Raw genomic sequence first — 27,792 nt, 5'->3', positions numbered from 1 at the left:
CTGTGTCAAAACAGCTGTACTTGAACTATTGTGGGAGTTGTCACTTGAAATCACACAGCTGACTTCTTAAATTAGGGGAAGAAAATGGTGGTACTGCTTTGTTCTTATCTCTTATGCATGTTCACAGTAGCAGCATGGAAGCCTTCCACTTCATGCCCTGGAATAATGCAGCAACGCTGCAGTTCCAGAGACACACCTCACAGCTACCAGCTGCACAGTTGGCTGCTGCAGTGGAAGCAGGCACCCTGCCTGGGGCCTGGCTCTGCTTGCACTGTTCTGGCTTTCTAGCAAAATGAATCAGCAACAGCTGTGTCCAGTCCTTTTTCCTGCCTGAGGGCTTGCAAACTTAAGGACATCTTCATAGTTGGGCTATGTGTGCCAAATGTAGGAAGCGCATAAAACAGAAGTTTATTTTGCTTCTTCATCTTCGAGGAGCTGGGATGATTAAAACAAGTTTTTTTGTTTGTTTTCTTTTTTTCCTCAGACCTTGCAATCTTCTGTGCTTGGTGAATGAATACAGGGCTCTTGTTGTTCATGAGTGACACAAATGGGAATTCTACAGGACAACATTCGGGGTAGAGCATTAAGCAGCACTGCCTACTCCCAATCTCAGGTGGCAGCTGGCTGGTCTGGCAGTGTTTGCTTTTTGAAATCTGCCTCATGCTGTCCTCTGCAGCAGATGGCCCTGCCTGAGGGACGTGAGTGCTGAATAAACCAGAGACACTGAGGCACTCTGTCTCCCAGGTGTACTCTGCTCTGCTTTGGACTGAGGTGACTGAGAAGAAACATACGGTGCTAGCAAAGTTGCAAAGTTTTTCTTTCTGAAGAAATTATAAGCAAAGGTTTTTGAATGGTTTTCACAAATACTTCTTTCTAAAAGGACCTTGCTACTACTGCAAATGACAACAGACTGGGAATATAGGGTATCGTGAATGTATGGGACCACAGAGGGAGAAGCTCTGACAATGGCGATCGTGAGCAGTGGTAACAAAGCTGTGGTGGCTGGCAAAAGCTCTGAGCCCTCGTGTTCAGCTCATCTCTTACTATCTGTTTATTTGTTGGCTTGGGCAATACTTGAGATGGCACAGTTTCGCTTTTAAAATACAACTAGTAGCCTCTAAAACTTGGTTATATTCTGGTCAGCGAATACCTCGTGCTGGCAGCTCCTTAGCTTTGTATGTTCGTTCTCTGGACTTTAACAAGAGCTGCTTGGAAGCACTTACAGAGATTTGCTGTCTTCTCCATGAAAACTGAGCTGTTTGTCACGGGGCGGCAGTTCACTCTGTCCTGACAGCCCATGCTCTGTACACGATTGTAGATTTTTGCACTCAGAAATGGCATTTGTGAATGTGCGGTGCTCATACGGGCATCGCGGCAGACCTGGGTGCGAGTGAAACTGCACGCTGCTCTGCGGCCGAGTTCCGCCTCATGCAGTTCCCCGTTCATTCCAAACGACGGCTCGCTATCCTGAGTTCATCGACCATAACGCAGTTCTGTCGGTTAAAATATAGTTCTGCTCCACTGAACTCCCTCTAAAGCCACCTCGTCTCCCACGTCCGGACAGCGCTGTGCCCTGCCCCGCCCCGCCCCCCTCATCCGGGAGAAAGCGGAGAAAGCGTCCCCGCTCCGCTGTGGGTGGGCCCCTGCCGGCCGCCGTAGGTACCCCGTTTCCGGCGTGCGGCCGGATGACGTGGCCGGGCGGACCGGAAGTGGCGTCGCAGGTCGGCGTTGGTGGCGGGGCGCGGGCCGGCTCCGCGGCGGGGCCTGCTGCGTGCGCGGGGACGCGGAGGCCCGAGATGGCGGCGCCCGCGCTGTTGCTGCTCCGCGCGGCCGCCGCGCTGCTGCTCCTCTGCCTGCCGCCGCGCGCCCGCGCCGACGAGCACGAGCACACGGTGAGGCGGACCCGGGCCGAGGCGCGGCCTGTCTGCGCTGCCGAGGGGCGGAGGTGCCCGGGGCGGGAGGGAGGCAGCGGGTCGCGGCTCGCGGCCCGCGGGGAGAGGGCGGGGGGCTGTGCTCGGCCTCGCCGCTCCGGCTGCTGCCGTTACCGTGCGGAACCGGGAGCGGTACCGGGAGCCGCGCTGTAGCGGTGCGGGCCGCGCGCGCGGACCGCCCCGGGAGAGCGGGCACGGGGGCTTCTCGTGCGGGCCTGGCCGCTGGCGGCGTGGCAGACGCGGGCGCTGCCGTCCCGTCCCGGAGCCGGAGTCCGGCAGGCGTGCCGCCGTGTTTGCGCGGCGCCGGGCCCCTCCTCCCGGCAGGTCGCTGAGCTCGACGCCGGGTCTGAGCGGGCAGCACCGCCGCCGCGGCGGTTCTCTAAAGCACCTCCGGCATCCCTTGGAAAGTAAATGGCGTCGCATCATCGCCTTCGCTCCGTCGGTGCGGCGGTATCCCCCCGCGGCCTCGGCTGTGCCAGGGCGGAAGCTGCGCTGGCTGGGGCGTGAGCGTGGCGCGGGACGGCACTGATACCGCACGCCCCCGTCACGGGAGGGCCGTGCATCCTCGGGGCTGGGCTGGGTGCTGCCCTGGGTGCTGCCTCGGGGCTGGGCGCTGCCCCCACCTGCAGCCTGGCCCGCTGTTGCAGCTCGCTGTTGGTGCTGTACGCGATAAGTGTTCTAGTGAATCAGAGCAGTGGCACCAATAGCGTGCACGCAGACAGTAGTGTGGTTGCGTTATTCACTGCATTTATGAGACTTGAACGCTGTTTAGAATGGCCTTTGTTTTTTAAAAGTGAATGGGATTTACTGGTGCTGCAGCTAATGACAGAAAAGTGAAGCCAGCGCCAAGTGCTTCTGGGGAGCAGATGTGTTTGATTGAAAGGCTGTTTGCTTTTGGGATTTCCTCCTTTTAATGTTGGCAGCCCTATGGGGAGAGAAGTGCTTCGAAGAGCTGGCATTCAGTTTTTATCACTTTTCTATTTTTTAAGAGCTCTCTCTTCAGAAGTGAATTCACTTGATGGCTTTAGGTCTTCTGAATGAGCACTTAAGCAGTTATTAATGGAAATTACAAGTTCATTTTTAAAAATGTCTAAGTTACAGAAGCCTTCAAAGTCATGCCTCTGTCTCCTGGGTTAGTATTCTAGTTTGTGTGATGTCCAGCGCAGGCACATCACGTGGCAGGTTAGGAATAATTGATGTAAGAGGACAGTTAGCTTTTTTTGGAAGGCTGTGGCCCTGCTTAGACGTTCTGAACCTTTAATATCACATGAGTCATGGGAGAGTGGAAGCACTAATAGCATAAGTGAAACATTAAGAGGATTTTGATTAGTGTGCTGATTTTTGAGATTAGCAGCCTGAAGGAGGCGTTCCTTAAATATGAATTTTCTGTTTTGAAAATGACTACATTTGGAAGATGGCTTTTCCTGTAACCTCAGTGCCTTGCTGTATTCTGGGGGCTGTGCTTGCTTTTGGGAAGTGGAGGAGAAATAGTGACATACTGATTCAGGACTCTGACTTTTCCCTGACTTCGAGACTGAGTTCCACCGGGAGCACAGGATACTGTGTCCCACACTTTCCATGTTCCCCAGCCCCTGACTGCTGTGCATTAGGTGTGCACAGTGCCTTGAAGTACTGCCTTACACGTTAGCTGGTTAATCTTCAGTTCCTTTATTGCTGCTGTAATATACAATGTAAATATTTGTAAAATGAAATGTTTACTGTGGTATGTGTTTTTGCATATAGCGTTCAATTCTCTGATCGTGCTTTATCTACGTTGCTTATATTATAACCATAAAACTGAGGAAGTGAATACTACAGGAGTTGTGTGGTGGAGGTTCCAAGGTAGTAGCATTTATGGAGATATTGGATGTAGGTAGCTTTGCTGAATCAGTAACATTTACAAAAGGTATGCTGTGTCTTAAGCATGTATATAGGGCTTTAAAAATTCTGGAAAGGGTAACATAAAGCAGATATGTGATAAAGACTTGGCTACTTAAAATCAGTAGAGAGTAGAGAGGAAATTGGGATTTGACAGCCTTGGTTATCACAGGGCATGAGCGTAACTTCAGAGCACAACAGAAGAATTTATCAGAGACCAACAACTTGCCTGCTCATTCTCCAGCTTATTTTCATGCTTCAGAGCATGCGATGTACCTGTGTTTTGTCTGTGTTCTGTTTGTGCTGTTTATTGACCACTGGCTGTGTGATGTGGCCTTGCCACACTGTGACCCTGTGGAGGCAAGGCGGTCACTGTAGGGCTGCTGGGCTGCCTCTGGCACTTGGCTATCACAACTTCTGCGACTTGGTGGAGCTGATATTAAAATAAACCATAAAAAGAGCATAAAAGGCCCTGAGACTTTGGCACGGGGAGTGGTCAAGGGAGTAGGTAGCGTTTAATTGGAATCCTTCTGCAGTTCAGTTATTAATACTTCATAAGCATGGAAATAAATTACAAATATTAAAAAATAGATGCAAGATCACCTGTACCTAGCAGCAACATTCTTAGTTTGTGATGATTGTGAGGAGTGTTTTTGTTGTGCTTACAACCTGATAGAGTACATTCAAGCTCTGGGATTGTAAAACTTGTTTAAAATAGTTGTCATACAAAGTTGTGTGCAGACAAGCAGCCCTGGTCCTTTTTGAAGTTGCCATGGTTCCATTTTGAAGAGGTGAAGTAGATGTCAGGAAAGCAGGACGTGGTGTGCTGAGCAGCCTAGTATGCTGGGAGCTGTGGATGTAGGAGGACTGTTTGTACCCTGGAATGTGCCACGTTTTGGTGAGCCCTAATGTTCAGAGAGAAATATAAAGACTTTGCTGGAAATCACTTGTCCTGTCAGAAGGAAAGCATGGGACAGAAATCCAAGGTTTAATTGTCTGTGGATATGAACTGCAGTTGCACATTATCACAGAGCCTGATTGAATATCTGTAAGATACAGGGGACAAGAAGCCTGGGTTATTACTTGATGATTGAGTCTTGGCTGCTGCCTGTGTTATTTCCTATCCTGCTTCTGCAGTTTTGCTCTGCCAATAACGGATAATGTTCCTTTTTCCCCTGAAACAAGTGCTGGTGTTTGAGTGATGCTTCCTGGGATGCCTCGCTCCAAGCTTCAGCTTGAGAAGAGGAGTAAAATTGCAGGGTGTCTGAAGGAAACTCTTGTTTTGAAATCATCGTGCTGAATCATCACATAAAGTCTGGTAATTGTAATCCTCTGTACCTCCATCATTTTTTGCAGAGTGTTTCTAATGGATGAGAGACATGAGTAACCTACCGATAGCACGTCCTTTTCTGCAGCCTTTCACTTACTGGCTGTAATCTAGCCTTAGTTGTTCTATGGGGCAAAATGTTTATTTACGGGGCTGCCACGCTAAGATCTACAGTTGTACAAAAGGAATGTTGAATTAATTCCACTTTTCAGGAGTTTCCTTTTTGCATAGCAGCAAGGAAAGTTTTATGTCCTGTTCCAAAGTTGAACTCAGTATTGCCATGCTTGTATTGTTTTAAAACCACACAGATATGGAAATTGTCTTCACATTAAGCTTCAAGGTGACACACAGGCATGAGTTTTTGGGGTTTGCACTGTTACCTGATGGAAGTCATCACTTAGGTGGTGCAAACTGTGCTGGCTTTCTGCCAGTTTCAGTTGTGCAGTGGGCTGGAATGTCAGCGTGCAGCCCTGTTTGAGTGTGGGTAGAGTTAAGGTGGTTCTGTCTAACAGCCATCTTGTGGGGCCTTGGGACGGTTATCCCCAACTGTTGTGGGTGTTACAGCCAGTACCTGGTTGTGCTTGACATGCTGGTTGGTCCTCTAGCACTGTTAGAGGAAGGGTTTCTGAAGATGTACCTCCTGTGAGTCAAGTTGTACTGGCATACGCTTATGTTGATGCATGTTTTTTGTCTGCCACTGTGCTCTTACGCAGTCAGAATAGATTGTTTTATACTCCATTTAGTTACTAAAATGACTGCACTGATATTAAGCTTAATGCAGAAAAGGCTACGCTTACGGAATCACGCTATGTTTTTCATAAGTCATAGGAAGCAAAACATATTTAAAACTCCTTCGTAGTTGTACCAGCAGAGCTGAGACACACTGAGTTATAACAGTGTGGAGATTGCAGCATCTTTTTTGTTGACTTTTTGACGTGGTGGCATCTGCTCATTCCCCTTGTCAGTAGCTGTGTGCTTAACAGGGCGCTGGCTCTCCAGGCCCATGATGAGCTGCCTTGCTGCTGTTCAGTGCCATGTGGACAATTCAGGAAAGAGCTGAAACTCTGAAAAGCTTTAATACATCAAAATAAGTCTTTCATATTAGGAACATGTTGTAGTTAGTTTTCACAAAGGATAATGTTGCGCTGATAAATTATCTGGAATTTACTCTGCAGATGGTGAATTTTGCTTCTAATTATTTTACCATTTGACATGTTATTTCATTATTTGTAAGCCTCAGCTTTTTAGATACAGCTGTAACAGAAATCTTTGCTGCAGGATTTTTAGAGAAGAGATGATAATGAATCAAGCAGTGACTCAAAAATCTTATTGCACATGTAATGGGAGTAAGACCTTTCCATTTATACCTTGTAAGAAGACAGGATTTAACTTGCTGGACTCTTGACATGGATATTTGTATGCTGCAGTTGGCCTCTTTCGTTTGTTCTGTGCTTTTACTGATAGAGAACTCTCGGTACTGCAAGGGCTACACTGAATATAATGCCCCCTATTTTATTATGCTGGCCTAGAGGTGGATGTTGGTGGGGTCGCTGAACCTTCCCACCAATATTCTGTTACGTTTTGTTGCTGTGTGTCAGATGGCAGCAGTGGAGCAGTCTGACACAACAGCATTTGACATGGAGTGCTTGTCAGGCAAAGGCGTGTCATTGAATCCCTCTATGAAGAAAAAATAGCACTCATTGTCATTCATCAGTGCTTGTAGAATGATGGAGACCTAACGGAGGATGTGAGTGTAGTGAGGCAGAAGAAGGAAGAGAAGGAAACTGTCACACTGTTGGTTAAACAAGTTTCATATTGCTAAATGACAGTTGTTAAAATGAGATTGTTAGACTGCCCTGTCTTATTCCATGTTGCCATTGCCTATATGCTATTGCCAACTTCACTCTTACAGTTAACAAACAGCTGTAGGATTTTGTTTTGCTCTGGTGCATTCAAACCTCAAAAGATGTAGAAAATATAGAAGTTCAAGATTTTGTTTGGTTATTTTGTTTGGTGTTATCTGTGACTGATAACTGATATAATAATAGTTTCTTCAGTATGTTGTTTCTGCCAAGAGTGAAAAGTGGAGATGGAATTTTCTCCCTGTTTTCTATGGCCTCCAGTTTCTCGCAGTCTACAAGAGGCTTCCAGTACCCTGAAAGAATTTATAAAGGAACTATCAATAGTTGAAACCTCTGCAAGACTGGGTGAATGGGCTGGCCACAACCTAATCCTGTAGTGATGTGGCATACCTGAATGCTTTTGTTCCAGTGAAGCCAGGTGTTCTTTATTTAGCAACTTGTTTTACATGATCTCTTCCCTGGTATGAGGTTTTTGCTGGAAATCATCATACAGAACTGACAGAAGAGTCGCAGAGGATGCTCTATATCTTTGTCTTGTCCAAATAGTACTTATTTTGTGGTAGTGCTTTGGTAAGTGCTTTGCCACTGCTACTTGCAGGTACCTGGACATTGTGAAGGTAGTAATGCTTCTTGGTATCACTGGGTTTCTTGACACCTAATTACCCTACCACTTAAAAAAAAATAAAAAAGAAAAAGACTTTATAGAACCAGCGTTGGATGCATCTTCCTGCATCTTCCAACATCTAAAGAGTGACAAAGTGTTATCGGGCTTCACTGGAGTGTCCCAGTGACTTTGTGACTGACTACTGCTTGGTTCTTGAGGCCTCAGGAGCAAAGGGAAGATGTGTTTTATACAGAAGAATGCCATAATGCAGAAGTTGGTTGGGAAAGGCTGGCAGTATGTGTTACAAGTGGACAAATTTCGGATGGAAAAGCAGTGTAGCTTGTGGCAGATTGTGCTGAACTCTGGGTTGCATCATAAAACTGGGCTTAATTTTAAGATGAGCTATTGTGACTGCCTGCATTACAGACTTCCTTGAAAGAGTAGAGATATTTTCTTATTTGTCTCTCTGATTATGTCTGTGTTTTCCTGTTGAGGGAAGTTCACTGCCCACAACTAGATACTTCAACTGCTGTATGTGATGAAGTTGGATTGTGTCACTTCCAAGTGGCCTGGTATAGCCCCAAAAATGCGGGATTCCCAGCTCAGTATGAAGCAAGGCAGAAAGAAGTAGCTAAGGAAAACTTAGTGATCGGATCTGAGAACGTTATCTTACTCCATTAGTAAAGGCTGTACAGAGACATAACATGGTCTATGTAAACTGTTGTATTACAAGGGGTAAATTATTGTCTTAACAAGTTATGACTGTTCTGAGAAAGGGCTGTAAATGTGTCCTGCAGCTGTTGGAGGAAGAAAAAGAAGTGGTTTCGGCATAACAGAAGGAGGTATGGGCCAACCGGTCCCTTGCTATATTGGCAAGAGCTGAAGGTAGTGTGATTGTGCACATTCTACTTTCTGCTGCTGAGGAGACTGGAACTAATTTTTCTTTCTTCCTTCTCTCCCAACATCTGTTGGAAATTGGACAACTGTGCAGCCCTAGTGTAACTTCTCTGGTTGCTGGCAGAGAGGAGGAATGTCTACTTTCTCTTGCTGTGCTGTTTACTTTTTCTTTTCTCTGTTGCTGATGTTCTTTACCCTTTGGAGTTGTTCCACTGTGTGTGTGCCTTTCGTGGCCAGTTGTGTGGAACTGCTGACTCTCAGCTCCTTCTGCTGTTCAGAATGAAGTTAGTGAGGTATTTAGTATTTCTTGTGGGAACTCAGGCATAAGAGAGTGTAATTTTGGAAACGGAAAGATAAGGGATGTGATTGATGTGATGGTGTCTGTATGAAGGAATACATTTCCCAAAACATACTTGTTTGAATCATTGATTTCAGCTTTTAAGCATCATATCTGAAGAATTTAGTGCATACCAAGTGTAGCTAATTATGCCTGAGTTAAACTGTTGGTATGACAGTGGTTATTCTAAGTGCAGTTGAAGAACACTTCTTTCGTTAAAAAGGGAGATGGAGAGCTATATAAATATCTCAGCTGGACTCTATGAAATAGGCTAATTAACAATTGAATTTTGTTTCCTTTCCATTGTGCTTGGCATTTGTAAATTGGCCTTAAAATAATACTTTAGTCTTGTGTACTGTACAAAACTGGGATCTGTATGGTGCGCATGTTTGCCAGCGTGCATGATTGCAAGCAGTTTCTTTCTGCCTGTGAAGCTAGATCATTGCCTCCTAATGTATTTGGTTTGCAGTAGAGGACTTGTTTTGGAGGTGAGAGGCTGTAATCTGCATACCTAGTATATCTAATCCAGGTATGTTTAGATGCAGTGCAAGTTACAATTTCAAATCACTTAATTCTCTTGAATTCAGGCAATGTTGTAATACTGATAGATGAATGGTGATAAGAACTTTTCTTAAATAACGACCAAAAAAGACTAGTGGCTGCCAGCCAGGGAGCGAGTTCTGCTGGCTGACAGTAGCTGTGGAAAGTTGAAGGCGGTTATTCCCACAAAGAATTTCATCACAGACACCAGACTCATCGCCAGTCTGGCTTTTCAGTGAGAATGTTGGAAATGTATCAGGGTAACAGTCCTTCTGTCTGACAGTTCTGTCTTTCAGCTCCTGTAAGTACACCGCAGTTGAGTTGTAGTGCTTCCTGTAAGGCATTGCGTGCTCCTGGCGATTCTGTATGTGATTTATACCATTGCAAGAATGAAAAGGAGTTGTATTTTAGGATAATGTGATGTGTCTGCCACCGTGGGTTGGTTGTCTAATTTGCTTGCTAAGATTTTGTTTAACAGATTTTGGTACTTCATTTCTCTGAGTGGAGGTTTTGAAGTTTTGTTTTCAACTAATGAATATTTCCCCCAGACTTGTAAAAATTTAGTTTGCAGTTTTTGCTTTTCTCTGCTTCTTCTCTTTACATCTTCAAATTTCTCTTTCAGATTCATGTGATGCACCCCCTCTTCTGATACTTCTTTATTTCATCAGAAAGCAATCTGAAAAATTCTGCTCTGTATCTCCTGACACCCAAAAGATAATGCCAGACTGTCTTTAAAAGTAACTGTGATTGAGCTCCTCTGCCTTACTACTTTTATGAACGAGAAAGAATGTCTCATCTAGAATGTCTCCAATCTGCAGGCTTCTCATCTAACTCATTTAATTTTATCTTTCAGTATCAGGATAAAGAGGAAGTTGTTTTATGGATGAATACAGTAGGACCCTATCACAATCGTCAGGAAACATACAAATATTTCTCTCTTCCTTTCTGTGTCGGATCAAAAAAAAGCATCAGCCATTACCACGAAACCCTAGGAGAAGCACTTCAAGGAGTTGAATTGGAATTTAGTGGTCTTGACATCAAATTCAAAGGTAAGCATGTGAATGCACACAGTCACTTAAAAACAAGCAAACAAAACCACACAAACAGGCAGAATTAGATTTTGGAATTAGAAGAGTTGAAATTTTTAGCTGCTGCTGGCAGCTGGGTGTCTTTCATGTTGTTGTTTCAAAAGCCCTGCAAGGTTGCCTACCACTGCTGGCTGTTCAGCTTACAGTTTCCATCTGTATGCCCGTTAAGATGCTCACAGCATCCAAAATAACATACTTCTGAAATAACTGATGATGTTTTATAGGATAAAACTAAGATTTGTATCTATGAATGATTAAAAATATGCTTACTAGGATTATTGTGCAATTATAAATTCTGAAGTTTTTTTTTCTCTAGATTTGAATACTTGCACGTCCTTCGTAATTGGAAAAGAGAAGCAGGTGCTCAGCATCCCTAAGTTCTACCCTAACACGAAATTAGTTACTGTATCTGTTTGTTGTCAACTTTAAAATACCCTTGGCAAATGCTTTTATTGTAATTTATTGGGTCTAGTTTCTTTTTGCAGATACATTTATTGGTATTATACTTTGAACTGTGTTCTTTGGTACCCAGAGTTCTTCCATGTGCTGTTAACTAGTAGTTGTAGAACTTCAGATAACAGATTTATTTTGTTTATATTGAATTTAACATTTGTGTTTAATCCAATTTGGAAATCAATGTTTGTGTTGTTATACATAGATGGTATTATTATTGCATCATTGGTGCTTAACTGGGTAGAGAACTTAAGCAAAGTGTCTCGTCTGACCATTTTCCATCAGTTTCTGTAGCCTACAAAATTTTATCCAGAATCAAACATCTCTTGATTATACTTTTATTATAAATTGGATAAATTGAATAAGTAGCTATGAAAACAGTTTCATTGTTTCTTTGCAGGACTTAGTGCCTGCTGAAAATTTTAATCAATGTGAGGGAAATAGCTTTCCTGCCAAACCATGTAGAAAAGTTTCAGAAACAAACTGTTGAAAACAGAGGCTAATTGGCAGCAATTCAGCCTGATTGTGAAGATTAAGCCAAGCTTCTGTTGTCTGAATACAATAAGTATTTATTTTTGCAGGTTGTTATGTTTAATTTTTATTCCCTTTGTCGCATCTCTGTGAAGATACTGTGTTATTCCAAAGACAAGCATTTGCTCTACATGATGCACCAGATTAAAATGACATAAATGCTGTTTCCCCATCCTGTTCATAAAACAAACTTTATTTCATTATTTTATTGCCCCCTCCCCCAGCTTGTTTTCTGAAGATAAGCCATGATTAATTTTTTCTCCTGTCATTATAAATTTTTTGCTAGTGCAGTCTGGGCGTACTGATCAGCACTTCCCCAACTTGTCTTTTCCTTGTGGACCTGGAGGTAGTAACTTACCCGTCCAGTTTTAGTGGGAGTGCTGAAATGACATCAAGGAAAAGAACTGAACTGGCTTACTCTGGTTGAAATGCTTGGTAATGTTTCTTCTGCAGAGATGGAAAATACCTAGAGCCTCTGCTGTCCCAGAGATGCCCTAGTCTGACTTAGGTTTGAGAAACTTGTTCTGCTTGGGAGAACAGATAAACTAGAGTCAAGTTTTGATTTGTCTTTTGCCTCCTCTCATGTCCTCTTCATAGCCTGTAGTTTCTTGTTCATCCTTCCAGAATGTTTTTCTGCCTTTCTTTTGTGAATACAGTCTCAACTGCTTCTGTAAAATACTTTGATAATGGAGAAATGAATGTGTTTCAGTGATCCTCATGTAACACTTAGAAAAAGATACATAATGCCTATTTTCTTACACAAAGATAAGTAGATCTTCAGTGACTCTGAACCTCCACCTCCTCAACACAGAAATTGGTACCATTCCTCTTTGGCTAGGAGAGATCTTTTGCACTGAATACAGGTTTATTCCAGACTAACAAGAATTCAGAAGAGAGAAAGTGCTTTGATTTTTGTACTTCGTGAGTTGTTTGGTTTTGATGATGTCCCTGCCAATTTAGTATGTCTGTTGCCTTTCATGGTTCTTAACAACAGGTGAACATGTTTTCCTTAAGTTTTAATTTCTTTTGAGGTTAGTACTTCCAACTTCAGCATTTGAACTGACATCCTGTATACATTACATCAGTGACCCAGTGAATTATTAAACATACTGAATGTCGCCATCAAAGCGACTTCAATTAGAAAAGTAATCTTTGCTGTTGCCAGTAATACAGTAACAATTAGCAAAGGTGAGTGTAAAGAAGAAAGGATTTTTTTTAACATATTTAAATTTTGCTCTTACTTCTGTGGTGGCTGTTCAGGATGATGTTCAGTGTTCTACTGGGAGATGGTCAGATACAGTATTTTGTATGAAACCTAATTGATCAGACTATAAAAAATTTGTGATCTGAGTAAGTGCACCTTCTTAGTCTTGCTTTCTTATCTTTAAAAGCTTGTTACTGTGTTACTGATATTAGTGAAACTGTACTGTATTGCAGGTCTATTTTAGCAGCTGGATAAAAAGTGATCTCAGAAAGATAAAGCTTTAGATCAAGTAAAACTGAAGTAGTTACCAGCTGTCCCAGTCACTGAATGCTGATCTAATCTACTTTCATTTAGTCGTTTCACACAGTTCACTTATGTTTAGCAGTCTAATCCTGTTCTGTAACTAAGTTATATCTTCAGCATTCTCAATGACTCGAGAAAGGAGCACTTATCTTGGTTCCTGGAAGAACTGTTTTGGGAGGGAATGGGAGGAACTGTACAGCATAGTATGGCTGAAAAGTGTATGCTATTAAAATCATGTCTATATGTTACAAGAGTTAGCTGAGGGTCTTTCTAATAATTGTACTGGCTTTTGTTTTGTGCACTGGAGTAATTTGTGACATGGTTGATCCATAGCTGATTGTCATAGCACTGTGTGGTCTTCTTGGTATTTTGAATACTGGGAGGAAAATCTCTAAAAATGGAGGGCGGCTTTTTTGTGGCATGCTGCTGTCTACATCATGGCAGTCCTTTCCCTTCACATGGTACTTCAAAGTCTTTTTTACAGCAGCAGAAGACAGTATTTACCTTCCAGAGGACTGAATGTAGAATGATGCGCCTCAGCTGGCACAAGAATTCAGTTCCTGGGGTCTGAAAGCCTGTGGAGGAACTTGACATTAGATTATTATAGTCCAATACTAAATTTATTTTAATTAATAGCCACAAACAAAGGCTACCATATTCAAGCTAAAATGGGGAAGATCTCTAAATGAAGAATGTATGTGTAGCTGATGCTTTAGTTTATTAGTAGCACTTGCTCCTGTCCTTACATTGTTCTTCAGTGGTGCTGGTACCTCTGCCATTTGTGTAGCTGTATGGTCAACCATGCAGGCAAGATAGAGGTCTGCTTAAAAATAACCTGGCCCCTTACCACTTCCCCCAGAGGAGGCTTCTGTGCTCTGCTGCTCTGCAGTGCTTCATCTATCAGACTCTACTGGTTTATCTTTTTCAAGTACTTTCACCCTTACCGTTTCCTGCTGCCCTGCTTCTCTACTCTCTACATCAGGTTTGCTTGACCAGAGATACTGCCCATAATTCTGTTTTCATAAATTGTTGTTACCAGAGAAACTATGTTTTGTATTGGAAATACTCAACTTACCAGTGCTCCTTCTGTGCAGGTAGTTCAATTTTCTTTTTAAGCTTTACATTTTAGTAGCATATGGGAGAGCTCAGCCAGACTGAATCTCAGTACAAAACAGAACTTTACTTTGGGTATCTACTAGAAATAGGTCACAGTTATCAGTCATAACAAAAGAGGAAGCAGGAATTTATTTACATTCAGTTTATTTTGTACTTCTGGGGAGTGAAAACGTTCTCACAAAAGCAGCTGTTATTTTTCCTCTCTAAATCCATTGCTGTACAAGTTCTTCTACATGTAAAACCTTTTACTGCCTTTCACTGGAAACGGAAATTGAGGTGTGAAAGCATGGTTGTTAAGTGCTATGCTTACGAATTGTAGATGCTGAAAAATAATTTTCTGGCTTCAAAGGATGGATTTATTTTATTTCCAAATGCAGCTTCTTATGCATACCTTGCATTGTTCCTACTTCTGTTTTCTGCATTTTTTTTTCTCTGCTTCTGTTCCTTCTTTGAAATTGCTCAAAACTTTACAATACTTTAGTTTATAATGACGAGTGTTCCTAGTGCTAACAGGGACCATCAATGAACCTGAAGATACTAAAGGGAAGACTTAATCATGTGTACGGTTTTGTGTATTTGTTAATCATTTCATACCTCTTGTTAAAGTAAAAGCATTCTCAGTCTCTGTCCAAATAATGCTACTGTCAATAAATGGATTTTGATCTTGTGCAAATAAAATAGCACAAGGATACTTTGAAACCATTCCTAATCCAGACAATGGGAAACTTCTGTATTTGGAAGGGTAGAATTACATGAACAGTTGTGTAATTGCTTTGACAGTTCTGTTTTGAATGTCCTTTCTGTTACCTACTTCAGTGTAGCCAAGAGGAGTCAAAGACTCCAGCAGTGCCCATTCCTCGATCTGCTTGACTGTGAACATTTTGAGCCAGCTTTTTAATAAATCATTAATAGTGCTTTATTATTATTATTTGCAGACGATGTAATGCAGACTACTTACTGTGAAATTGACTTGGACAAAGGAAGAAGAGAAGCCTTTGTGTATGCTATCAAAAATCACTATTGGTACCAGATGTATATTGATGACTTGCCAATATGGGGTGAGTGATGGATTGAATTAAGTAGTAGGTTACAGCTACGGGATTACAGCTCACTGTGCTGGTGGGTTTCCTGGAGTCATCAATGACTAAGCTTCCTTAGAAGAATTTCACAAGCATGTAGAATTTATGTAGCCAAGTAATACGAGTAAGCTGAAGGATTATTACTCTGAAAGAGGAGTTGTAGAACCAGTACAAATGAATTACACAAACAGTGGAAAAACAGATATGTTGTTCAAGCATCTCTTTGATAGTACTAAGTTGTTAGGGTTAAATTCTTTTAAATGTTCAAGTAAATGGTAATTGATTCAGAGATAATGTCCATGTTTGTCTATGAATTGCAATTTCATTGAAACATTCTTGACATTATTATGTTAATTAATAAAAGCTGTTAGATGTACTTTTATGGTAACTTAGTAGCTTTTGATGGCTTTACATATGTAGTCTGTGATTATATGAAAGTTTTATTTGACCAGTTTCCATACAATTTTTAAAATTATTCTTGCCAAGTATTATTAATCTATTCTAGAAGTGCTCGTGTGTTAAAGCAATGTAATGTGGCCTTATTACCATTGTCATTTAGACTCTAACTTTTTCCCTCCCTTGTACCTCAGTCACATTCCCAGTAAAGAAGTGCTCTGCACATTGCTCTTGGCATTTTACAGTGATGGCAATCAACAAAACCTCCAAGCCCTAACCTCCCTGTTGTAAACGGAATAGAAAGGAAAAGCACCAGGAAACAACACTGTGTTACAGTAACATCTTTGTTCCAAAGATAACCAAAACCCACAACACCTACAGAAGTACAGTTTGAGCCTGATGACTTGTTACTATTTATGCTAGTTAAAAAAAGTTTTTTCTTTCTTTCTTTCTTTTTTTGTTTCTTATATCTTTTTTTTTAACCTCTTTGTTGTTTTCAGCTGATTTGTATACATAACTGCTCCGTGGCTCTATAGCAGGGCTAATTCATCCATGTGGCCTTTGCTACATTTCTTGTATGGTTCTTGTATGCTATTTTATAAAAGCATCCATAAGTGACAATTGTTACAATTTTTTTTTAATGATTTTGGTCTTTCAGAAGAGGAAAAACAAAGATTTTCTAGACTAACGGCAGCTTTAGACTGATGATGGATGCTAAGCTTTCTCCTTTATACCTTCATACCCTGTGTGACTAGGTAGTCTTGAAGACTGTTTTTTCCCCAGGGCTAGTTGTTCATATTCTATTTTGAAACTTTTTTTTTCTTCTCGCCTCAAATACAGAAGAATGAGAAGGCTTACTAAACTTTCTACACACAGAATTTTATGAACTGAACTGAAAAATCCAATTTAATGTGAATAATTTGATGTTTTTAATGTTCTAGTATGCTTTGTATACATAAAAGTCATTCCTAATGCTACAGCTTATAAACATTCAGATTCTGAGTATCACCTTCAGTATAACATTAAGAAGCTGCTTGTAATAGATCTGTTTGGAACAGAACCACATGTTCTGATAGTTGGTGACTGCAGAATTTATGCTACTGAAATGAAGCAGGAATTCTGTGGAGATTTTAAAGAAGAGGATTGAGAATGATGTTAAAAGTTAGCTGAGAATTCTAGGCAGTTTTTGCTTAATTTTGTTCTTAAACGAGATCAGCCCCTTCTCTGAGTTCATCTGGATGGTTTTGTAACATTCTTTCTGTCTCTGAGCAAGCTTTAGTAAAAGTAGTGTTTTAGGTTCTTCATGGTTTTCCACCGTTGTAAGGCTTACTGATGTTAAAGTTCTTGTGACGTAAGCACAATCATTTAAATTTGAAATAATCCTTAGGTAAGGATTATTACTACTTTACTGAAGTCCAGGAATAAAATACCTTTCAATAACGGTTTCTAAATGTAATGACTTCAGACCATGGGAACAGGTGGTACTCCAGGTGTTAGGCTATATGGCATAGGTACGAACTGGGGATTGTTCTGTGTGCTTGGCCATATACAAGGCAACTCTGACAGATGAGCCTGAGTAAAAATTGTGACAGGAAAAAATACCTCCTTGAAAATAAAAAAATAATAAAAAAAAAAAAGTGCCATTCCTTCACGTACCTGCTTCTTTGTGAGAGCCTTTTTCATGTCCTTCACCTACTTACTCTCCTCACCTTTATATATCCTTGAGAGAGAGATCCTCTAGAGCAAAAAGTGTGTGCTGAGGGGTCAACTAAGGAAAACACAATGAAAGCAGAGTTTTGTAAAGAAAGAGAAATGTATGAAGGAAAAGACTGAACAAGATGATGGGAAGATATGGAGGTCCAAGGCTAAGCTGTGTTTGTATGTTTTAAATCTGTATTCAGGTAGTTCTTTGTGTGGTAAGAATTATAGATAAAATTAGAGGAATCGTTACTTCATGTTTCTCACGTAGGAGTTGTAGCTGTGTGCTGTGGTGTTATAATGGCATTGCAAAACACATCTTGTAGGTAACAGTCATTGAAGTGTAGTCCAGGTATTGCATTTGAAAAGCAAACATAGCAAAGAGAACACAGTAGATCCTATAGTAATATTGCTTTTTCCCTGCCAAAACTTCAAAAATCTGTATTTTTGAATGTAATTGCATAATATTTGAAAAGCGAACTGTGATAGATGTGTATGCTTGTTTCCTGTGCAGGCATTGTTGGAGAAGCAGATGAAAATGGGGAAGATTATTACCTTTGGACTTACAAAAAACTTGAAATTGGTTACAATGCAAATAGAATTGTGGATGTCAATCTGACCAGTGAAGGAAAGGTGAAACTGGTACCAAATACAAAAATCCAGATGTCGTATTCCGTAAGTACTCCGGTAATACATGTGTCTGAAGGGACATTGCACAATAAAAGAGCTCAAAGATAGTTACTTGTATACCTATGGATCTGTGTAAAATTATTTTAGAAGAAGGTGTCTTATCTAATTCTACAATTTTTTTATAATTTCAGAAAAATCCATTTACTGAGAGTAAATGGAAAATGAAAGTGATGATTTTTTAAATACTTCAAACATAGCAGAGCTTGTAGAATCTGCAGAAAGGTGTTTTGTTAGGAAAGGAAGGTATTGTCCCAAAAGACATGGAGACTAGGACTTCTGAGGGCCCCAGGGCAGCTATATATTTCCTTAATGCTTGTAGCAGTGACTTGCATGTTACGGATTTGAGGTGGTTTCTGAACTATCAGCAAAGCCTTCTCTAAACATTTGTATTTTGTAGGCAGTTAGTATTAATGCTTTTTTTTATTTTTCCAATTGCAGTAGAATTTCTTATTTATATAGCCTCGCAAGGTTTTCTCTGCAGCTTTCTGCTTTTCTCTTGAATTGCTATGGTAAAAGATAATGAATAAAGAATATTTTCTGATCTGTTCCAATGAGTGAGATTCTTAGATTTTCCTTTCTTATTTGGTCCATTAGACATTTAAGTCAATTCTCTCATGTTCTCCAAATTCATATGCAGAAGCTAGTTCTTAATGCATTAGTTTTGTACAGTGTGCTAGCAGTAGGTGTCAGCATAAGATCTTTTTTCACAGTACGTTCTTGCCACTGTTGTTTTTCTTATGTTGAACAAGGCATAACGTTCAAAGTGCAGATAACTGTATTTATCTGCGCTTTCTCAAATCATTTTTATTGCAGAATTTATAGCAGAAATTTTCAGTTTTCTGTTTCAAGTACCATCAGCATTGTGAAATTCATATGTTCTGTTAATTTTTAAGTGGACAGCACTGAGTAGCTGTCAGTAATTAGTGTGATGTTAGATGTTCCTTTTAATACTTGTGTACAGAGCTCAAGACTTAACTTTACATCTCTTTTGGAACCACTGAGAAAATTTTGGACTGGCATCTGTGCAGTGTTTAGTTCACAAATTGTATTGGATGGACCTGTTGGACAAACTACTATTTGACAAAACTGAAAATAGAGTTATTTGGATTTTATTTTTGGCAGCACCAGTGTGAGTATCTTTGAGTGCCTTCTGTAATCATGAGAAGGGTTTGTTGTGCTTGGCAGCTGGAAGTCTCATCTTTGATTAGTCAGGCAGAGATGACAGACAGCTGAGAAGCTGGGAGGCTGATTCTTCCTTGTTCCTAAACGTGCCCAGGGAAGGTTACATCTATAAGGCAAGGTGGCTGATGTTGGTTCTGTGTCTGGACTGTAGACTTTAAGAACACTGGTCTTGCATCTGCCCAAACCTATATTCATATTGAAGAAAATCTCTGAAGTAGATGATTTCAAAAATGTGGTTCAGTTTCTTTGTAGTTATAGCTGAATGTATTATAATAAGCTTCTCAGTTGTAAACTTTTCTCTTTAGGTGAAGTGGAAGAAGTCAGATGTGAAATTTGAAGATCGATTTGACAAGTACCTTGACCCATCTTTCTTCCAGCACAGAGTATGTACTGTTCTAAAACAACTTTATGAAATATTCCTCTGAAATGTGTGTGTTAGTTCAGAAGATATAATGGAAATTTTTACAGCTTCCCCATTAGTGTTCTACTGTACAGAAAATGTAGCAGAGGGCCATTTCATAGCAACTGGTATTAAACTTACCTCTCTTTGTTGCATTTGTTCCCTCAGTGTCTTGTCTGTATTACTTTTTTAAATTGGATTCTAATTTTAGGTTCCTAAGTTGTCCTTTTCATTGAAGCAGAGGTGCCATCATACATGGTGTTGTTCAGCTTCCTGAAATTGCCCATCACCTTGCTGTTCTGAGTGTCAGACCAAAAGGTGGCACACAGTTTTTAGAAACTGTACTTGTTTTTTTGTTTGTTTTTAAACACAATCATGAGCTCAGATGGTCACATCCATCAAAGTGATGTTGGGACTATCTCTAAATAAAATTTTCCAGAAGTGCTTTGAGTGTAACTTTGGAACACTGACCATCCAACAGCCAACAAAAAAGCTTAATTATGTTGGGCTCCTTAAATTCAGTATTTTTGTGCAGTAAACTTTTTGCAAATTAGAAAATTAACGTAATTGAAATAGCTTACTGGCATTTAAATTGCAATAGAGTAAGCAGCATAGAAGCTTTCTGCATAGAATCCAGTTGATGTGGCATAAAGCTACCAGCTAGAGGAAGGTTATTTGAAAGAGTAAAGTAAAATAAAAGATTGTCAAGTTATTTCCACTGTTCGCTGTTGCTTGTGTCTTTGATGTGGCTTGCAGATTTAGGTCAGTGAGGTTTTCCTCTCATTCAGCAACTATTAAAGAAATGTTTCTCTGTGCTAGGTCTTGTGAAGTTTAATTCTTGTTAGTCTGATACAACAGTACAGGTTGAAGCCTGCTATTACTATAGCATTAATTGTAATGCGTGTGGAGGCACTCAGGCAGCTCTAGGTCTGCAGGTTTTAAGTGATATTTCTGTTACTTAAATAGAATGGCTTCAGTCATGTGAAGTGCTTCAGTAAATGTCTGCATGACAGTTTGATGTGGGCTGCAAATACCAGGGCAGTTCAGGTAAATACATTTACATGCTCAGAAGCAGTCTAGTTCTAAAGACACAACATAACTGCAGTTGTTAATGTGTACACTTTGTGATTGAAGTAAATGGAAAGCAAAATGATGATACCACTTGTGATGATTTAAGCTTGTCACTGCATTTTCCTTTAGGATAGCATACCGAGCTATGCTTCTTTCTGAAATTGGAAGATTTACACTCTATTTGAACTTAGTAAGAAAGCAGAAAGTGTGCTTGTTAGCGTCAGAATAATGCTGCTGCATGTTTTAGTCCTGTGCAGAGCAGCTGTTTATTCCACTGATTTTTGTGACCTGTGAACATATCTCTTACCAGTGTGAACCACATTAGTAAGGTGGCGTTTTGCTGTGCCTTTACTTTGCCCAGGGGGGCTTGCTAGAGTTGTTCAGACCTTGCTGGTGCTTAAGTAATTTGTGATAACTTGGTCATGAGGAAGTTCAGCTGCTGAAAAGCTTTGTGTAGTGTTTCAGAGGCCAGTTCTAGTGAGACTTTCTACAGACTGAATATTGTATGTAATGTAGGCTTGTTGTTTAGTTAGCACTGACAAGCTGTCTTGCTGAGCAATAATATATCTATGTTGAAACAGATTTCAAACACATTTATGATTCTAAATCTTCAGGATATGTTTTCTTTTTGTAGATTCACTGGTTTTCAATTTTCAATTCTTTCATGATGGTGATCTTTCTGGTTGGCCTAGTGTCTATGATATTAATGAGAACTTTGCGAAAAGATTATGCAAGATACAGCAAGGAGGAAGAAATGGATGATATGGTAAGATCTGCATTAGCAATTTTATTTAAGGTTTAACAATTTATCTTCACGCATTCATTGTGTTATCTGCAATTGGATAGCTTTCTTTAGTTGGCAGACAACTCCCTGCGGATGTTTTGAAAGCGTTACTGATTTTCTTTACAACGTGCTCCTAGGTTGCAACCCAGAATTCTGTTGTTGCTGTGCTAATGTTTGTATTCCCATTTAGATTAAATGAGATCTACTCTGAGTACTTAACAGAAGCCTACATGCGCTTCACTTCAGAAATTTTTAGAGGCAGGAAGGAAATGTAACAGATTTTCCTGCTTCCTGCATTCAAGCAGTATTTTTTGTCTTCTTGAAAGCATCGGAAGGGTAAATTTCTCTCTTGAACACATCAGACCTAGGGGGAAAGCTGTAAACTTACAATTGATCTACTAAATTAAATCTTTAATTTGTGCCTTGCTTGTGTCTTTGTCTAATTATGATAACGTGTAATTATGATGAATAAATTTTATTTTTTTTGTTGTCATTCCTAGGACAGAGATCTAGGTGATGAATATGGATGGAAGCAGGTCCATGGAGATGTTTTCAGACCATCCAGTCATCCTCTCATATTCTCATCACTTATTGGCTCCGGGTGTCAGATTTTTGCTGTGTCTCTCATAGTCATTGTTGTTGCAATGATAGAAGATTTATACACAGAGTAAGTACGATGGTGCAGTGCCTCCCACATATAAATGCTTAAATGAACAACAACAACAACAAAAAATTGTTCTGGCTGGCTTGAAAAAAAAAAAAAAGCAACAGAAAAGTGTTCCAGAGTTTGTAGGAAATAATCAGTAGTAGTAGTGTTTTGGAGGAGTCTTGAATTCTAGCAAAAGCTTTTTGTAATCTGATCACGTGATTTGATCTTTAACTTTGTGACTTCTTGCTTTTTATGTGATACATTGTGAAATTAGTTCATTCTTCTGTGGTATGGCAGTGATAGATTGTTTGGGAAATAAGTGTTTGAAGATGCATGTTTCACTCCTGCTTTTATATGGGGTGACAACATAGTACTGTATTACACTTTTTATTCCCCTCTCTCCTATAAAGATTAAGTCTCAGGTTTGGGAATTTAATCTGTTACGTTTTTTCAGACAGATGGCAGATGCTGCTCAGCAGGTGCTGCTTGCAGAACCTACTGTAGTAGGTGGTCTTTGGTCCTGACTGGGGAGAACTTTCTTAAAGAGTACTCCAGTTGCAATTTAAGATACCAGTTGTGGTTCATCTGGTTACCTTCCTTGCTTCTCAGTCTGCTTAAGTTTTTTTGCTGTTCTAGATTGTATTCCTCACTTTCAGTAGTGATTGTGTTTTGAAGAATGAAGAAAACTCTTTCTTTGTATTCTGTTCTCCCATATCTGTCACCTCTCACCATTGGTTTTAACAAGTTGTAGTACTTCTGATATACCACTAGAGAGAACTCTTGTTATTGAAGTAGACTGCTTTTTAATTACATGTTTAAAAAGCAACTCTGTGGTCGGTATCTTGGCATATTTTCATTTTTCATGTGATGCTATTCTCCTTTGTGCCTTCTTGTCTATACTTCTGCATAGACCTATATACATCTGTAATTACACACCGTGTTTTCACTTTAAGAGGGGGAATGAAGCAATTTCAGAATGTTTGTGCACAGTAGTACAGCTGGAAGTTGGAAAAAGCAATTGTAAAATGCAACAGAACAGTAATTTAAAAAAATTACACCAGGCCTTTTATTGCAACAGATCTTTATATTAAGTGAATTCTGTATGTATAACTGATGGTTTGTACCAGAAAGTTCTTATGTTGAGAAAAATAACAGTGCAATTTGAAAACTGCCATAAACAAGCAATATGGGAATGATTGCCTATCAGTGTCCTTCAGGTCTGTTAAAATTCTTAGTCATGCACCAGATGCCATCCACAAGCTTCTTGGTGAAATGGTATCGTTCCAACTATTCATTTATTAGTAGTGATTTACTGTTTTGAACAGCTTTGCCATTAGGGTATTTGAAACATAAATGAGTGAACCTGAGAATAGGAAGTCTTGAGATTTCAGTCTGAAATGAGCATCTGCCAATCACTTTACATGTAACTTAGGTTTATGTGCATCACACCAGACCGCATGGTATCCTGGGGTTTTGCACGTATTTCCAAATTGGCTTAAATTAGAACAACTGTTACAATTGGTTTCTGTCTAGCTTTCTGACTTGAAAAATAATAGCTTTCTAAAATAGAAATCATGTTTATTTGTTAAGAAGCAAATGTTAGTGTACTTTTCCTTTAACGTGTGTGTGACCAACAGATACATTTACTTTGTTCATTTGTACCAGTCAGGGAAGCTGGCTGAATTCAAGGTCTGAGGCTGGCATCTAGCAATTGTGCATCAGAAGGCAAATTGCCAGCAGTCTAGAATCTCTCAGAGCAACTAACTGTGAGCTAATATAGCAAACTGTCTGAACTTTTTCTGCTGTTTCTTGCAACCAGAGTGGCAGAGGGATGTAGGGAAATAGTTCTCTTCATGAATAACTTGCATCTTGCTATTCTTAGAGATAATTTTAAAAATGTGTGCTGGGATGGCTTTTAAAATTTAAAATTATTAGTTTTACATGTAAAGTTTCAAAAAGTATGTCAAGATGAATACTTCAAAATTCCACAAGGTGATAATTTAAAAGTAACCAAACTTCTGATTTGAATACTCTATGCTGATTGTGGCTTCAATATTTACAGTTTCTAAATCCAATTTTCTGTAAGATGAACTCTTTCATTCTAAAAAGTTATTTCCTGAGGGATGGCAGAAACATTGTTCAAAATCGTAGTCAATTTTTTTAACACTGACTTTTGTGTTAAGCAAAGACTAACTTTTATCTTCAGTAGTTGAATCTTATGTTAATATAAGTCAGTTAAATATTGTATTCTCATATACAAATCCAAATGCCAGAGAATTTTGGGCTTCTGGATTCCACTGAAAATAAAAGCACATAAGAACATAATAAGAGAGAATTTTGTATGTTGGACCAATGTTTCCCAGACTGAGTTTTACTTGCCCAGAACTTTGTATACAAATAGTTCTTATTTTTATGTAGACAATTTATGTACTTTTTAATTTTCAAATTATATAAAAATATAAAATACCATAATACTTAGGCCACATTTGCACATTTTACTATAATCTTTTCTCTAATACTGTTTGCTTTTCTATTTCATTTACAAAATCACTTCTTGTAGGAGAGGATCAATGCTTAGTACAGCTATATTTGTTTATGCTGCAACATCCCCAGTGAATGGATATTTTGGAGGAAGTCTTTATGCTAGACAAGGAGGTAAATTGTTTTCATGTTTCAACATTTTCATTACAGTGTTTTATGGAAAGTTTGTTTTCTGATTTACAGTGACATAGAGCTGTCCTCATGGAGTAGCACCATTCCATTGGAATCCATTAAGATAGTAATTATTTTGAATATGTCTAACTTTCATGTTATTTCTTTATTCCATATTGGCTGTTTTCTGCATGCAGATAGCTAAATTCTGATTAATTTAAAGATAATGAGTGCTAAAGAGCTATTAACAGTTGTATTCTCTATTAATTGCTTGCTGTACTCTTCTTATAGTTGTTTGCCTTGTAACATCCACAGAGTGTAATAGTTTTTCTCTCTTTTGCAACTTACGTTGTCAAGCAGTTCATGGCATCTTCTCCAGGTGACTCCTACAGAGCCATCCTGGAATGATACTGGGTGGTTTGTTTAATAACACTGAAAGGATGAGTGCAGTACCTCCTAGCCCATTCATTATCAACCAGGAAACTGTTCATAGCATCTTTTCGGAAGCTTTTCTGATTTTCAGTATGTGTTCTGATATGTACTTAAGTTCAAAGTGAGTATCAGTAGAGAGCAGAAACCTCATCAAATTGACAAAACAGTTTGGGTAGCCTGTGTTCAAGTGCTCCCTGCCATACCTCTCTGAGTTATGGCCAATTACATCCTTGCAGTTTCTACAAGTTTCGTCCATTCCCTACTCTGCAATAAGAAAATAAACAATATCTATTATCTTATACAGTGCTTTGGGAAAAATAATTCCGGTGAGGTTGATAGCATTCAATCTTAACTGCATTAAAATCCATTCTGAGTTTGGAGATTAGCTAAATCAGTTACTGATTTACAGCAGCGTTCCATGCTCTGTAGTTTAGCCAGATTTGCATTCTGTTTCTAGATCAAATGCAGTGGACTGTGAAATGCTGTCATATTGGCTCATGGTGAAAATGCATATGATGGTCTTGAAAAGCATATGCTGTTCCTCTGACCATTTTTCATTTAGTGCACACTATAGAACCATGTATGTTGTATATACTTTAAATATATACCTTACTTAAGAACTTTAGGAAGTGCATACGTACAGTGAAAATTATTAAGGTATTGTCCAGGAGGTGCTTTGTATTTAAGCTCCTAAGGGAGCTGTACACAGTAATAACTGCTAACAAATGTTGTTCTTCCCCTGATGTGTGGTGTTTAGAAACCCTTTTCCTTCTAATTTTTCTACTACTGATGAGATCTGAGTTCTATTTTGCTGTATATTTTGCTTTACACCCAGGATAGCTAGTTGTTTAATGGATCCTGAATTCATGAAGTCATCTTAGTTGGGTTGAGATGATGTGGAGCAGGTGCTGCCTGAAGGTGGCTGTACTACTGAGCTGGCCCCAGAACAGAGCTCTCACTCAATGGAGCCTTAACATGGGGTGTGAGTCAGCTCTGCTGGTTATCTGTCACTGCTTATCTGTAGCCTAGGTATGTGCTTATGTTTCATACCCCAGTTTCTTTGGCCATCCTTGCCAGTGCATGCTGTTCTTCAGACAGAATATGCTCACACCACATCTGTTTTTCTTTTCACGTGGTCTAGTAAAACAATTATGTACTGTCTCATAGAAGTTTTCAGAAGCCAGATAAAAGTGGTAGCTGGCTCTTGGCTCTTGTATCCTTGCAGTTTGTTGCTACTCATCTCTTTCATCTTTCTGGGGGAGAGGAAATCAAGCATCTGAATTCTGGAGAGCTTGCTAATATATTGTTTAGGAAGTTCTTACTGATTCCATTGGAATGTTTGTTCTTCCAGGAAGGCGATGGATAAAACAGATGTTCATTGGAGCTTTCCTTATTCCAGCAATGGTGTGTGGAACTGCCTTCTTCATTAACTTCATTGCCATCTATTACCACGCTTCAAGAGCTATACCGTTTGGAACCATGGTGAGTCATTTTAATGGAGAATTTAAAAACCACGTTAGACATGGGAAAACTACCTTTTAATCAAAATACAGTTGTGACTCATAGTTTCAGCTTTTTAGTTACAAATTTAATCTGGGATTTAATATCCTTCAAGTATAATTTCCTTTAATCATAGCATATGCTTAGAGAGACAGCAGGTCTCTGTCTGCTTAAAATGTCCCTTCTGCTTTGTGCTTGGCCTTCATTCTGTAATAATCTTAAGTACAATATGGGAAGTTAGCAACTTGAATTTTCAACTGCATGACGCATGCAAACCATTTATAAACTTAAACATAATCCAAAAGGAAATCAAGTGGAAACCACTTTTAATAACAGGACGAGAGGGAATGGCCACAAGTTGTGCCGGGGAAGATTTAGATTAGACCTGAGGAAACATTTTTTTTCTGAAAGAGTGGTCAGGCACTGGAATGGCCTGCCTAGGGAGGTGGTTGAGGCACCATCCCTAGTGCTGTTCAAGAAGCGTTTAGATGAGGTGCTAAGGGATTTGATTTAGTAGTTGGGTAGGGATAGTGATAGGAGGATGGTTGGACTAGATGATCTTGTAGGTCCTTTCCAACCTTATGAACCTATGAACCACTTCCAAATTATTGTAGTCAAGCAGAGGAAAAAAACCTAACAAACAAAAAAACACACAACACCAAAAAGAAACTAAAATTTGTGACAAGAGGTCCTGAGGAGATCTGGGTTTGAGAAAAAGAATTGCTGATTTTATTTTCTGAGCAAGTATTGAGTATCCAGTTATGGTCTTGTGACTGTGTGTTAACCGTGTCAGTTGTAGAACAATGCTTCTTAGATTACATTAGTATTTAATCTATGTAACTTTTATTGTTTCTCATGGCTTTTGTGAGGGCTTTTTCTGTGCTGTTGTTTAGCCCTTTTAAGTAACCTGAAATAACCCTGTGAGTACAAAATAGGAAATAGTAACTTGTCACTTCAGCAGAATTTCTTTTAACTTATGAGGGGTGTTGTTTCAGAGCAGAACTTTTTGAAGTTGTACAACAAAGTAGCTTTTTAAAATTCTATGCAGTAGTCCTTCAGCAAATACTGAAGGAAGATTTGTTATCTTTGCAGGATCTTTAGCAAGTCATAATATGTAATCTTCTTCATAGCTTCCTACTTTTTGCATGAGATTTAGTGAATTGTTTGATCAGTGATTTGAGGAGCTCT

General features: G+C 39.7%; 1 protein-coding gene across 3 annotated transcripts in view; it reads left to right on the top strand.

Annotated features, from left to right (window-relative positions):
- The first annotated feature begins 1,685 nt into the window (after window positions 1–1,685).
- Window positions 1,686–27,792, top strand: part of TM9SF3 (transmembrane 9 superfamily member 3) — a 43,674-nt gene continuing 17,567 nt past the window's right edge. For 2 of the 3 annotated variants that reach the window (XM_065746756.1, XM_065746754.1), the window contains exons 1-9: window positions 1,686–1,892; window positions 10,230–10,425; window positions 15,007–15,129; window positions 17,759–17,919; window positions 19,422–19,499; window positions 21,222–21,353; window positions 21,872–22,038; window positions 24,581–24,675; window positions 26,456–26,586. In XM_065746756.1, coding sequence (XP_065602828.1) covers window positions 1,686–1,892; window positions 10,230–10,425; window positions 15,007–15,129; window positions 17,759–17,919; window positions 19,422–19,499; window positions 21,222–21,353; window positions 21,872–22,038; window positions 24,581–24,675; window positions 26,456–26,586 — 1,290 coding nt within the window. Of the gene's footprint in view, window positions 1,893–9,691; window positions 10,426–15,006; window positions 15,130–17,758; window positions 17,920–19,421; window positions 19,500–21,221; window positions 21,354–21,871; window positions 22,039–24,580; window positions 24,676–26,455; window positions 26,587–27,792 lie in introns of those variants that run through there. The other variant, XM_065746755.1, reaches the window with a different exon arrangement.

Source organism: Cyrtonyx montezumae, unplaced genomic scaffold (assembly GCF_038088225.1).
Source record: "Cyrtonyx montezumae isolate F1298 unplaced genomic scaffold, pur_monq_1.0 scaffold_4, whole genome shotgun sequence".
In the NCBI taxonomy this organism is placed as follows: domain Eukaryota; kingdom Metazoa; phylum Chordata; class Aves; order Galliformes; family Odontophoridae; genus Cyrtonyx; species Cyrtonyx montezumae.
This window is presented reverse-complemented; position numbering and strand designations above follow the sequence as displayed.